The 14,848-nt window shown below is 43.9% G+C and overlaps 1 protein-coding gene across 1 annotated transcript in view; it reads right to left on the reverse strand.

Moving 5' to 3' along the window:
- The window catches only part of CYTL1 (cytokine like 1), a 107,389-nt gene continuing 92,541 nt past the window's right edge, over positions 1-14,848 (reverse strand). The window contains exon 4 of the mRNA XM_034670975.1: positions 1-204. Coding sequence (XP_034526866.1) covers positions 1-204 — 204 coding nt within the window. The remainder of the gene's footprint in view (positions 205-14,848) is intronic.

Genomic DNA, 14,848 nt, shown 5'->3' on the forward strand with positions numbered 1-14,848 from the left:
TCAGCTAATAAACAAGTCTTCATAAAATCGGACGCCTCTTTCCCCATGAACCTCAGCTTTACGAGGAGGGACTGTTGGCAGCATGCCAGCAGGCACGGCTGCCCGGTTCAGGGACGATGTGTCTGTAGTGGGGACTCTGAGAGTTCCATGCTTAGAATCTGAGAGCGAGTCAGGCACATGGACAGCCAGCCGTAGGTGCACATCCTGATGGGAGGAGGAGGAAACTGAGGGCCCGAGAGAGTCGATGACAGTCTTGGTGTCACACAGGGAGGTGAAACAGAGTGAGGTCAGGCATTTGGGTCACTTGATCCAACTTAGTCTAAGACCTACCTCTTGCTTCACCAATCCATTGGGAAGGGACTCCCTCACCAGTTTTCCTTCTGAAACCATGGAGGGAAGAAAGCATATTCCAGCTGGAAGGGATTCTGGAAGCCCCAGCCTGAGCCTCTTCTCCGATCCTTGAAGAGAAGCATCTGAACATCTCTTTTTCATAGCTCTTGAAAATGGCTGTGTGCCTCTGTAACTCTCTGCTTTCCATTTTTTCCCTCCTAGCACCCGTCGCCCCCACACGTTATCTATTCCTTTCTTGTCTGGTTGCCCCACTGGAATGTTCAGTGCTGTGACCCCAGTGCACACGATGGGAGCTGACACATTGTGGATGACCAAAGATGACTATTGAATGAATGAATGAATGAATGGGTGAATGAATGAATGGGTGAATGAATGAAGCCAACCTCTGTTCCTCCGCTGCCTTGTACATTTCCAGGGATGGGAGTCTCACTGCCTTGTCAAATAGTGACTCCATCCATCTCTGTCCACCCACTTACTTAGCATTTATCATACCCACAATGCACCAGGCACTCTTAACTCCTTTTACAAGTGTTTACTGAGCACCAAATATATACCAGGAACTGGGCCAGTGCTGGGAATGTACTGGTGAGTAGGGAAAAAGACAGAACGTGTGTTCTTATGGAGCCCAGAGTCTAGGGGGAGACAGACACTAGTTGAATATGACACAAATACACGTGAAATAATCATTTTAATAGGTAACATTCATTATGCTATTTAATAATCACCCTCAATGTAAGGTCGCTGCTGCATGTGGAGATGTTATCCCTCGTTGGCCGGAAGGGGAAGTGCAGCTCTGAGAGCAGGGGATTGAAGCAAGGAGAAGGCAGACACAGGGGCAGAGCTGCCGGGGAGGATGCCAGCTCGGGCCCAGCGTTCATGTCCAGGACTCTTTCTACTGTGTTCCATGTGAGCCCTTCTACGTCTCCGGCTGAGTCTTGTTGCTTTGTCCCAAGTTCCTTTCTGCCCTTTGAGGTTATGGGGGTGAATTCAGTGAAAACAAGCAGCGATGATGTCATTTGGTCTTCTCCATATTCAAATCCCCGGCCGAGCCCTTGGACGCATCTTCTCATGCGTGCTGGGTACCTCCATGAACTCGTTTCATGCGGGCTGAAATGCACCATCTGCGGCTCCACTAGGATGCTTTCCTCACCAGGTTCACATGGCTGGTAAGCAGCAGACCCAGAGGCCTGGATTCCTGTCTCACTTCTGCCACGTCCTGACCAGGTGGCCTTGGGCAGCCAACTTTCCTCTCTGAGGGCTCATTTCCTCCAATGAGTACGTGCCATTTCGGCTCTGGTGTCCAGCTCGCCAGGCTTTTGTGAGGGCCGTGTGAGGTCCTGGATGCAAAGTGATCTCTCTAACAGTGTTGTCTGGGACAATGTGCTGTGTGTTGGACACTAGGCTTTGTTGTGCTATTTTGCCGAATCTTCTTCTTTTTTTTTTTTTTTAAGATTTTATTTATTTATTTGACAGAGATAGAGACAGCCAGCAAGAGAGGGAACACAAGCAGGGGGAGTGGGAAAGGAAGAAGCAGGCTCATAGCGGAAGAGCCCGATGTGGGGCTCGATCCCACAACGCCGGGATCATGCCCTGAGCCAAAGGCAGACGCTTAACCACTGTGTCACCCAGGCACCCCACGCCAAATCTTCTTGATGACCCATTTTATAGATGGAGAAACAGAGGCCCAAGGAAGTCAAGGAATTACTCCGAGGTCACATGACTTTTAAATATAGTTGCTGGGGCTCAAACCCAAGTCTGTCTGACTCTGGAGACTGGGCTCCATGCTCTTGGCCCCAGCCAAGTCTCTTCTTTGGCCAAATGTTCCCCTTACTTCAGTGAGTCCTGATATGGTTTCTAAGACCCTCTCATTTGCTGATTGGAGGGATCTGTTGGACATTTATGTCCAAACACTTTACTCCCCAGGTCTGAACCCCTCAGTGGCTTCACATCTCACTCACAGTAAAATACAGGTCCTTATTCCAGCCCACAAGGCCCTACATGATTTGGCTCCCCTGACGCCTGTGATTTTCCTGACCACTCGTGCCATGGTATCTCCTCTGGCCTTTTGACTGTGTCTCAAGCACAGCACACTGATCTGTGCCTCAGTGCCTTTGCACTTGTCCTTGCCTAGAATGATTTTCCCCTGGGTAGTTGTATGCCCCCCCCCCCCGCCCATGTTTCTACTCCGGTGTCTCAGAGAAGCTGTTCCTGTTCCTCTTTTTGGAAATAACACTTTCTGCTCACCCCTAGCCTGGCTTTGTTTCTCTTTGTAGAAATCACTCCCTGATGGCAGACGACATGCTTATATGTTTGTATATTCTGTTTCTACCTCACTTGATGCTTACTTTCAGGAGGGCAGTGACTCTGTAGTTCCCCACTGGATCCCCGGCACCCAGAGCAGCGCGTCAGTATTTATTAATTAAATGAAGACTTGCCCCATCTCATACACAGGAGAAGCCCAAGGCTCTGAGAGGTTCTGTGACCAGCTCTAGGGCTCAGAGGTCCCAGCAGAGCAGCCGAATGGCAAACAGGCCTCCCTTGAATGCTGAGCTCTTGGTCCCTGTCCTCACTGCTGCCCATTTCTTAAAGGAGGCTCCAGGGGACCTGGGTGCCCAGGAGGCAGGAAAATGGGCACGAACAACTAGTAGCCTCTGATCTGACCGCTGGCCCTGGAAGGCCTGGGAACCCAGACTGGGGGAGAATGGTAGAGGAGGAAAAGGCCATCGTTTCCATGTGGGTCGGCCAGCTTCCACTGGTATCTTGCTACTTACCCATGCCAAGCAGAGGCAGGACACCTCAAGATTCAAAGAAGGCACAGACTCTAGGTGACAGGGTTTCCTGAGCAGGGGATGGGTGGGGATGCCATTCTCTGGAGCCAGGAAGCTGGGGTTCAAATGCTGCCCCCTCACTAACTGGCCATACAACCCTGGGCACATTTGTTTGCCTCTCGAGGTTTTATTAGTCTTCCCATCTTTGTAATGGTGTTTTAACAATTCCTGCCTCCTAGAACCGTTAGAAGATTCTATGAGTTGATGCAGGTAACGTGCTTGAGATAGTGTTAGGGACTTAGGCCTCCATAAGCCATCAGTCACTCCTATCAGACCCCTGGGACTCAGAAGCCAGAAAACCTGAGGCTCCTGCTATTTCCTGCCCTCCCACCCTCACCCCACATCAGCCACAGTGGGAGAAACAGAGGAGAAATGCTGGGAGAAGAGACACATAGACACCAGCCCTCTCGCCTTGGAGACCCTAACCACAAATTGGGTGAGCCTGGCAAAGCAGGGGTTAGGATTTTTTTTGCCAAATGAGAAAGCCAAGGCCCAGAAGAGTTGAGGGATTTTTCCCAAGGTTGCACAGTAAGGACCGGGTTGCAGTTAGCCTCGGAGTCTGGATTCCTGGACCTGCGTTATTTTCCCATCACATTTGCACACTGAACTGCTTCTCTGTGGATCTGCCTTCTTCACTACAACTACTGATGCTTTTGTGTTTTTTTGTTTGTTTGTTTTTTACAACTTGGATGAGCTGGAGCCTTAAGATATCACTAATCCTAGACCAGGGCCCAATCACGAAACTCTTAGGCTATCACAGAAGTTTTCACCAGGCCCTATCAGACTATGATGTGCTCAAAATGCAGGTGAATGTAGGAAATACAACTCAGATGAAATTATGATGAGTCATTTAAACCATCAGTGTTTGAGTACTTTTCTGTATATGTGGTTGGGGAAAAGAAGTTATTTTGTTTCTGGAGCACCGACTTCTTTCTTCATTCCTGTTCCTTAATTTAATATTTAATAATAGGGCATCCCGTCCTTGTTGTCCAGGGACTACGAGAGCCTAGGGTGGGTAAGTCAATTGCTCAAGATCCCACGGTTAACGAGCCAGTATCTGGAATTCATATTAAGTTCTGTGTGACTCTAACGCACGTCCTTTCTCTCTACCCACACTGGCTTTCCGTGCCTCTTTAACACATTAATAAGCTCAGAAAGACTCTGGAAGTGGTGGCAAAAATACAGATCAAGTAAAATGTTTATAAGAAGAAGAATGTTTTTTAAAAAAGCAAACAAAAAACAAACTCCAAACCCTTTCCTGGTGTTGATGGTTTTCACTGGAGATTATAAAGAAACAGAAACTCTTAAAATCAGTCTTTGGACTTGTTAATAATGAGCTGGTAAGAGAATGCTAATGAAATGTTATTAGTTTTTTTCTTGTTAAAATCTCATTTCAAATAATTCCGTTCGTCATCCATTTTTTACGAGGAATGAAAACAAATGTTTTCCAAAGCTTCAAACCAAAGTCTCTGTGTGGGTTTCTTGTTTTAAGCCAAATATGCCATGTCTTTTCCCAGCTGGGAATTCCCTCCCCCTGTCCCTCTGTTGCTCCAGTCCTGCACGTCCTGTTGGTCTAAATTTTCCCTTTTGTCTCAGATGCTATCCCTGTCCCAATAGAGTTAAGTCCTGGGTTCAAATTTGAGATCCTTTCTGTTAACCACGAAAACATTAGTTTTTGTTTTAATATAAGCCATACTTAAACACATTCCCACTGTAAAATAAACTGGAGATACATAAAAGTATAGAGCATATTTCACTATTATCTCCAGGGGTTATCAGTTTTTTAAAGTTGTTTTTAGATTTAATTTTGACTTTTTATTAAGGAAGTAAGTTTATATAGTTTTAAAGGTCAAATGGTTCTAAAAGGCTTGTTATAATGAAAAAGAACAGCTTCCATCTTACCCTTGCCCTCTTCAATTCTTCTGCCCAGATGCAACCATTTCCAACTTTTAGTCATTTCTTCTGGCATTTTCTTACCTCTTTCTAAATAGCATCTCTACCCTAATAATCTTTGATTTTTTTTTCCTGTATGAAACATTATCAGTGGACTTCCAATTACAAAGATGAAATTTGCTTTTACGTTAGTTCCCCCAGTTACCCTCTCACCATTGTAGTTATAGTTTTATCTTTTTGTTAAATCAATATTCGGTGTTTATTATTATGACCATGTAGTGCTCACTAATACACTAATAGTAATGCCACATAGTGTAGTAATTTTAATTGCATTTCCTGTCGTATATAACTTTTTTCTTTTTCCTGGAGTTGATAATTGCCTTTATGTTTTATTTAGTTTCCAACTTGTCTGTCATTAATTCATGTCCTCAACTCTCTCAGAAGTGGAAACTATTCTGGGAAAATTAGCACATACCAGGTAATCTCTTAGATCCATTCCTGCCCCTTCCCCCGCTTGGAGTCATTTCCTGAGGAACACTGCCAGTTTGCCCTCCAGGTTACTGCACAGTTTGATTATCTCTTGCCCATCATCCAGGAAGTTCCCTTTGCACTTCTCCTGGGTTGGATCCCTGATTTTCTAGGTTCCATGGCTTTCTTTTGTTTGGTTTGTTTCCTGTCTTGGTGGAATATCTCTTTCAGTAGCTTCCTGAGGCAAGATGCTTGGGAGTAAAAGTTTCAAAATTTTGTATCTTTAACACTGTCTTCATTCTGCTCTCACATTTCAGTGATAGTTTGCCTGAATGTAAAATTGTAGTGCCTTCAACCTTGGAACTATGTCTCTGTAGTCTTCTCACTTTCAGCCATTGATAGTATGATGTCATTCCAATTCCTATTTAATATCTCTGTAGGCTTTTGGGATCATTTCCTTATTCTTGTTGCTTTTGAATTTCACCATTATGTACCTTGGTGTGGTTCTTTTTTTATACTTGTGTTGGACCCTAGGTAAATCCTTTCAATCAAGAATCCCATGGCTTTTGGTTGTAAGAAAGTGCCCCGAATTGTTATTCCATTCGATCTTTTTAGAATTCCTACTATGTCCTATCATTTGGATGTTAGGTTACTTAGATTGATCCTTTAAAAATAAAGAAAATCTTCTTATTAATCTTTTTTCTCCCATGTTCTACAGTGCTATTGTAGAATATTTCTATTTTATCTTTAATTCTTTTCTTTGATGTTTTTATTTCTGTTGTACTTGGGAGTTCTTCTGTGTTCGTTGAATGCCCCCTTTTTGTAGTATCCTTTTCTCACTTAACAAATGCAATATTTTCTCTCTCTGAAGCTTTGAATTATAGATTAAAACATTTTTTCTTCTGCTGCATTGTCCTTCCTTTTCTTCAAGTTTCTTTTGTCTTTAGTCTCCCTCTTTCATGTTAAGAGGTGTTCCCCAAATGGCTGGCAATCTTTGTGCAAAAAAATTGACCAGAAGCTCTGTGCGCATGGGCTGGGCATGTGGACAGGTGGGCTACCTAGTTGGGCAACAATGCCATGATCCACCTTTTCCATCGGGGCAATCCAAATCACAGTTTCTTTGGGTCTTTCCCCTTAAGACAGTGGGTTTCCCAGAGAGGATCCCTCTAGTTTCTTTCCTGGGGAGGGCATTAAAGACAGGACCTGGCCACTGGCTTTCTGGCAGTCGAGTAGACAAAGGTGTCCAGAGGTTTAACCATTCTGAGTGTAGAATTTCTCCTAATGCTGTTTTCAGCCAGGTGCCATGGCACCTTCTTCAGATGTATTTGGTGTCTGGAAGCCAGAGCCTGTTTGGGTCTGTCCCTCCAGAGAAGAAAGCTCCAGTGGTGCACTAGAAGAAATGAAGAATATATATCTTGCTGCATGTGAGGAGATACTTTCCACCAGTCCTGTGCTCACATCCATCTCTTGCCCTGTCTCTACAGGCACCTGGGTGTCTAATTCTGAGCTAGTGCCCTCTGGTTCAGGGCATGGCTGGCACACTTGTAGATGTTCTTCTCTAAATCTTGGATTTCACCTGAGTCTGCTCTGATTAGTTCTGTACCATTTGTCCATCTGCTTACCATCTTCTAATATTTTATTGACTTCTCTTGATTCTTGCTTTCCTTGCTGGGGTATATTAATGCCTCTTTAAATTCCTTTACTGTCATTTTAATGAAAATAACTGTGTGCATTTAATCGGCAATGTTTACATGGAAATAGAAATTTTTTGAAATGTATTATTATATAATACTAAAGCTACTGATGATAATGAAGCTAATAATAATAATAGCAATAACCACTTTCCCATCACTTAATTTAATCAAGTATTTTGTAGCCACTATCTCATATCAACTCAGGAGCTAAGCATTGTCTCATCTCCATACTATAGGTGAAGAAAGGGAAGTTCTACAAGGCTATGTAATATGCCCAAATTCAGTGTTGATGAGTGGAAAGGAGGGAGTTAGGACCAGGTCTGTCTCTGGAGCCTGGTTTCTAACCTCTACCCTGTGTAGCTTCCTAGCCTTGTGGGGACAGAAACACACGGATGGATAGAACATCACACAATCAGGTTGTAAACATCATTCTGTAACTTCCCTTTCTAATTCAACCGTAGGTCTTGAATATCAGTCTGCATGAGCCCCATTAGATCAACCTTATTCTTTTTAATGATAGTATGATATTCCACAATACACCATACCAAAATACATGGCTCATCTAAAATGTATTTCACAACCCCCCCATAGAGGGACATGTATGTAATCGCTAAACCTCAAGACCTTTTAGCATGTGATTTGGGGTCAGTCACGTATTCTCCTTAGGCCTCAGTTTCCCCATATTGAAATAATGGAGGCATCACAAGAAGGTATATTCTAGTACAATTCCATTATGTAAAATACAAAGGTAGTTGAAAACTCAGACATGCAGTGTAGAGGGTTGACTCGGGAATCCAAAAGATATGTCCACATCCTAATCCCTGTAACCTGTGAATGTGACCTTATTTGGGAAGATAGTTTTTATAGATGCGATCAAGTTAAGGATCTCAAGATGAGCAGACCATCCTGGGTGATCTGTGTGGGCCCTAAATCCAATGACAAGTGTCCTACTAGAAAACAGAGATTGGAGTGATGCAGCTATAAGCCCAGGAATGCCCACAGCCACCAGAAACTGTGAAAGTCAAGGAAGGATCCTCCCTCAGAACCTCTGGAAGAAGAGTGGTCCTGCCAACACCATGATTTTGAACTTCTGGTCCCCAGAAGAGACTAGATTTCTGTTGCTTAAAGCCACCACATTTGTAGGTAATTTGTTATGGCAGACCCAGGAAACTACTATATGCTGTTGGGAAAAGTTTAAAAAAATGAAAGTATTGGCTTGGAATATCTTGGGATTCTGCAATGTATGAAGAACTGGCTCCCTTGTGAAATATGGTATGATTTCTGGAGACCCACACAACAGTCTCGGGCCCGTGTTCCTTTCCACTTCAAGCTTGCCTATTTCTTATAGGCCCTATTGTTTTCACTGTAGAGTGTATGTGTCTCCACCCCAGAGCTACCACTCTTGAGATAAGGCCCAGTCATGGGCATTTAGACAAGGTTCTCTGAGTGATTCAGGTAACACGGTCCTGGTGAAGAATCTTGGCTCCAAAATCAGCTTTTGGTCCCTAATATCCATGACACAAGACATGAGGTAGGGCCTGGAGAAGTTTCTTGGCCTGTTCTTGACCTCAGAAAATGTCAGGGTTGAAAGGTTCTTTGGAGACCCAACCCTGTTATTGAGAAACTGAGGCCCAGAAAAGAAAAGTGACTTGCCAAAGTCATGTGGCTAGCAAATTGTGGAGCTGGAATTTGAACCCAAACTAGAAGATGGGTTTATCGACTATAATCTCCAGCCTGGGGGCGCCTGGGTGGCACAGCGGTTAAGCATCTGCCTTCGGCTCAGGGCGTGATCCCGGCGTTATGGGATCAAGCCCCACATCAGGCTCCTCTGCTAGGAGCCTGCTTCTTCCTCTCCCACTCCCCCTGCTTGTGTTCCCTGTCTCGCTGACTGTCTCTGTCTCTGTCAAATAAATAAATAAAATCTTAAAAAAAAAAAAATCTCCAGCCTGCTTCCATTTTCTTTGGGTGTGGATCCCTGAGACCTGGAAATATACCATCACAGATCCTTTCATGAGCCAAAGCCATGTGGTGAAATCTCATGTAGTTTTAACCCCATGTAGCCCACAAGATAGAAAGTGGGGCAGAAGAAAACAAACCCACTTTATTTTTATTTTTAAAATAAATTAATTGAACAGTTTTCTTTTAAAATTAAGACTAATTGCAAGAGTAAACATTAGTAAGGGGGAAAATATGAAGGTTTATAGTAAAAAAATTACTATTTTTTATAAAAAGATTTTATTTATTTAGCTGAGAGAAGAGAGAAAGAGCACAAGTTGAGAGGGGAGGAGCAGACTCTCCACCTAGCAGGGAGCCCAAACTGGGGCTCAGTCCCAGGACCCTGGGATCATGACTTGAGCTGAAGGCAGACGCTTAACCGAGCCACCCAGGTGCCCGCTTCTCTCTCTTTCTTCCTTCCTTTCTTTTTATTTCTTTCTTTCTTCTTTCTTTCTTTCTTTCTTTGTTTCTTTCTTTTAAAAATTCTACATACAAGAGAGATCACATAATAGTTGTCTTTTTCTATCTGACCTATTTAACTTAGCATAACACCCTCAAGGTCCATCATGTTGTCACAAATGGCAAGATTTCATTCTTTTTTATGGCTGAATAATATTCCATTATATATATATATATATATATATATATCAGAATTTCTTTATCCATTCATCCATTGATGGACACTTAGGTAGTCTTGACTATTATAAATAATTTTGCAATGAACATGGGGGTGCAGATATCTTTTTGAGTTAGTATCTTTATTTTCTTTGGTTAAATTCCCAGAAGTAGAATTGCTGGATCATATGATAGTTCTATTTTTAATTTTTTGAAGTACTGTCATACTGTTTTTAATAGTGGGTGCACCAGTTTGCTTTCCTACTAATAGGACCCTTTTCTCCACAGCCTCATCAATGCTTGTTATTTCTTATCTTTGTGAAGATAGCCATTCTAACAGGTGTGAGGTGATGTCTCACTGTGGATTTGATTCACATCTCCCTGATGCTGAGGGATGTTGAGCATCTTTTCATGTGCCTGTTGGCCATCTGCATGTCTTCTTTGGAGAAATGTGTGTTCAGATCCTCTGCCCATTTTTTAAACTGGATTGTTTGCTTTCTTGCTTTGAGTTGTATGAGGTGTTTTGTTTTTTTTTTATATTTTGGATTTTAACCCCCTATCAGACATGTAATTTGAAAACATTTTCTCCCATTCAGTAGGTTGCCTTTTTATTTGTCGATAGTTTCCTCTGTTGTGTGGAAGCATTTTAGTTTGATGTAGTCCCACTTGTTTTTTTTTTTTCTTTTGTTTCTTTTACTTTTGGCATCAGATTCAAAATATCATGCCTAAGACCAATGTCAAGCAGCTTACCACCTATTTTCTTCTAGGAGTTTTATGATTTCATGTCTTATGTTCAAGTCTTTAATACATTTTGAGTTTATTTTTGTGTGTGGTCTAAGATAACAGTCCAGTTTTATTCTTTTGTGTATGGCTGTCCAGTTTTCCCAACACCATTTATTGAAGAGACTGTCCTTTCCACATTGTTTGTTTTTGCTTCCTTTGTCATAAATTAATTGGCCATATATGCATGGGTTTATTTTTGAGTTCTCTATTCTGCTCCATTGATCTATGTGTCTGTTTTTATGCTATTACCATATTGTTTTAATTATGATAGTTTTGTAATATACTTTGAAATCAGGGAGTGTGATGCCTCCAGCTCTATTCTTCTTTTTCAAGATTGCTTTGGCTATTTGCTATAGGATTGTTTGTTCTATTTCCACAGAAAATACCACTGGAATTTTGGTAGGGATTATATTGAATCTGTAGATAGCTTTGGGTAGTATGGACATTTTAGCAATATTCGTTCTTTCAATCCATGAAACACAACAGACGTTTGCATATTGATTTTGTATCCTGCAACTTTACTGAATTCATTAGTTCTAACAGTTTTTTGGTAGAGTCTTTAGGGTTTTCCATATATAATATCCCGTCATCTACAAATAGGGACAGTTTGACTTCTTCCATTCCAATTTGGATGTGTTTTATTCCCTTTTCTTGACTAATTGCTCTGTCTAGAACTTCCAATACTCTGTTGAATAAAAGTGGCAAGACTGGGCATCCTTGTCTTATTCCTGATCTTAAAGGAAAAGCTTTCCGTTTTTGCACTGTTGAGTTTGATGTTAGCTGTGGGTTTGTCATATATTGACTTTATTATATGGAAGTATATTCCCTCTATATTACAATGCACTTTAATAAAAAAAAAAGAAAAGAAATCATCTTTGTGCCTCTTCCATGTCTGGTTCTACTCTAGGAGCTGGTGATGGAAGAGCGAACATAGTCCTTGCCCTTGAGGATGTGAAGGGAGGGAGGAAGAAAAGGAGGGAAGTTAAGAGGCACCAGACATCGTGCTGAGCCCATGGCATGCATGCCACCCATAAGCACAGAACACTCAACTTGCTTTAGGTATCCTCACTGGACAGGCGACTTCTCAGAACCAAGGCTCAGAGGGCAAAAGAACTTCTCAAATGTCACACAGCCTTAAAGTGGTGAAGCCAGGTGAGAACAGAGCTCTCTTCAACTCACAGTTCCATGGGCAAGAGGGAATGGAAACAGGTGCAGCCAAGATGTGTAATCCCAGGCAGTTCACTTTTGCCAGAAATCCTGTCTCCAAGCTCGGAAGGTAAGGTTCTGGGAGCGGAGAGAAAGCAGGACGAGCTACTCTGAAAAAGTGTCTGCCCCACAGGAGCCTGTTTTGAGTCTGAGGACTTTGACATAAGGTGTAGTATTGCTGAGTTATGTTTACTGATCCGTCTCTCCTGCTGGGGTGGGGGTGGTCAGAATAACACTAAGCCTAGGGTTGGCAAGGATGTGTTCAGAGGCCAATTTGGAAGATTTTGCTCAGCCAAGGAGTGCCCCAACAGGACACCTGAGTAAGGGGGTGCCAGGTAGGCAGCTTCTGACAATGTGGAGTTGGCCAGTCCCACCTGCCGCAGGCCTGCCCCTCTTCCAGGATCCCCTGTGAGTGGAGGAAGCCCACACTGCACCGAGGGAGCCCTCTCAGACCTGGGGAAAGGCATGCCAGGCTTCTGGCCAGCTCCCTAACTTCTCTGAGCCTGTTTCCTCATCTCTAACGTGGACCAACTACTGGTTATAACACAGTCGTACCGACCATGCAAGTTTGTTTAGAAGATTAAAAATGAGCATGGGAGAACATGCGTCATAAAAACACCAATGCCAAACAAACATGCACGCTCAAGGTCCCTTCACCTCCACCTAGCTCTGTTAAGTCACTGTTATTTTTAATGCTCTTCTCCACTGTCAGAATAAGAGTCCCTGCAGTTAGGGGCTGGGGCTATGCCACTCACTGTGGAAGTCTCCCTTCTACACAATGCCTGACTTGCAGGTGTGCGCTAGTTATCTGCTAAGTGAATCTGCTAATGTGATTGTTAATACGACATCGCATGATGTAGGATTAAAAAGGAATAGAGTATTACAGAGATTAGCATATACCTAGTGAATGTAATTTATAGGAATAGAGCATTATATTGTCTTTATGAGCTGGGAGCCTTTTGCTGATCATTCTCTGTCTCTCTGTCTCGGTCTCTCTCTCCCCTGGGTCTAGGTTCCCACAGTGGCCCATGGTTACCACTCTCTTCTTGCTCTGATGATCTTGGTTGCCCATATCCTCTCCTGGACACAGTCTGGACAGGAGCAAGCAGGGACCCTTCCTCTGTGGTGTTCTTAGGCAGCCCCCAACTTTATCACTGGGCATTTCCAAGCCCAGGCCTGGGACCCTCTAGAGCCCCAAATCCAGGTCCTGGTTCACCCCAGTGTTGGTCTCAGTGATGGGGCTGAGGCTGGGTGTGAACCTCTTGACTGACGTGAAAAAGATGTCAGGAATCTGAAAAAAATACATGTTTTGGCCAGAGCCCCGCCTTAATCCCTCATGACCTGTCTTGGTTGAAAGGCTTTTTCTTTCTTTTTTTCTTTTTCTTTTTTCTTTCTTTCTTTTTCTTTTCTTTTCTTTTCTTTTTTTTTTTTTTTTGCGTGCAGATTATCTGAGAACTGTTTGGTACTTGGGAATTTTCCATTGGCGTGAGCTAAGCCTACGGGTGCCAAGAAAGGAGAGAAGAAATATCAGACAAAGTGGGCCCCGCTTTCCTGCCAGTCTCAATTTGGGAGACTTTTTCCATCCTTGGGGCCATTTGTGAGAAACCAAGCTCCGAGGCCTTCTAGGGAAAATCTTCTGACTTTTTTTATTCTCCTGTGTGGAAATTCTCCACATTTGAATATTAAGTGGTGACATGAGAAGGGTGTGGGGCAGCGAGGCCAAAAACGTTGTGTGCACTTATTTTTTTCTCTTGTGATAGGGAGGCAGCGAGGTTTTGCAGTCTGGACAGGCTGAACCGACCTGTGGCTTCGCTGCCCACCGCAGCATGCGCTGGGCAAAGCACTCCTCTTCCGATCCGTTTTCCTGCTCTGTAGAAAGAGCTAATGGTACTTACTTCCTTGAGCTACTGCAAGGAGTGACTGTGAATTCTGTGCTCTGCCTCTTTCTGGGGTGTGTGTGTGTGAGCTGGGTCCTTGGTGGGGAAGCTGGACCTTGGAGCGTGGGCCCGGGGTGGATGGGGGAGGAGAGATGGCACAGCCCACTGAGATACTGGCCTTTTATGTTACTCTCCACATTTATTCCCTTTCAAAATCTTTTGGCCTCTAGGGAAAATTCTGGACAGGAACTTTTAGCCGTGTCTTGACTGTGCTATAGGGCATTAAAGGGAAAGAATCTCTGTGAAGAGGGGGGAAATGTGTGGCAGCCCTGAGCAGGCTGACAATTGGCTCTTCAAATGGGCATTCTTTAGATAGTGACCGTGTGTTTATGGGGAGAGGCGGGAGGTGTGGAAAAGGACCCCCCATCCTGCCTCAACATCCCCTTGGCTGTCAGAGCAATTCAACTCTGGCCCAAACTTGCAGGTGTCGCAGGGTAAATAAAACAAAAAGCCTGCAGCAAACTGGACCCTCTCCCTCCTGAGGTTAGAGTTTATACCCTTCCATTGATCCTTACACCTAACTTTGGCAGGGGGGGGGTCTTACTCTTTAGCCCGTGTGGCTCCTCCTGGGATTCTTTCCAGCCACACCACCCTTGAGAGAAGTTCTGCTGAATACAATTCCCTCCACCTTACCGTCCCAGGAGTGATCGGCGCTCTTACAGTCACTGCACTTGGGGATCACTTGTTAAAACGCTGCATCAGGATTTAGTTCAGACATGGTCATTCATTGGCTTCCACCTTGAAGAGCATTTTGCAGCAGGATGTAAAGATGGATGAAACACAATCTCTGCTTTACAGCCGTGTGAGCTGGATTCCCAGGAAGCAGAGCCTGAGATCCAGGCTGCTGTGTGAACACTGTCAGGGCATGTGTCCCAGGGGGCAGCTGTGGGGTACAGTGAGGGAAGCTGGGTGCAGGACGCTCTGGCCCCACCATGTGGGACTGTTTACCCGATTGACCGCCTCCATCTATTCCGTGAGAATCATCTCAGTGATTTTCCAGGGAAGAGATGGCAGAGCTATTTTCCATGGGCTCCTGACCCCACTGGTCAAAAGTGAACTCATGCAATGTTGATTCCTG

This window comes from Ailuropoda melanoleuca, chromosome 11, assembly GCF_002007445.2.
Source record: "Ailuropoda melanoleuca isolate Jingjing chromosome 11, ASM200744v2, whole genome shotgun sequence".
Taxonomy (NCBI): Eukaryota; Metazoa; Chordata; class Mammalia; order Carnivora; family Ursidae; genus Ailuropoda; species Ailuropoda melanoleuca.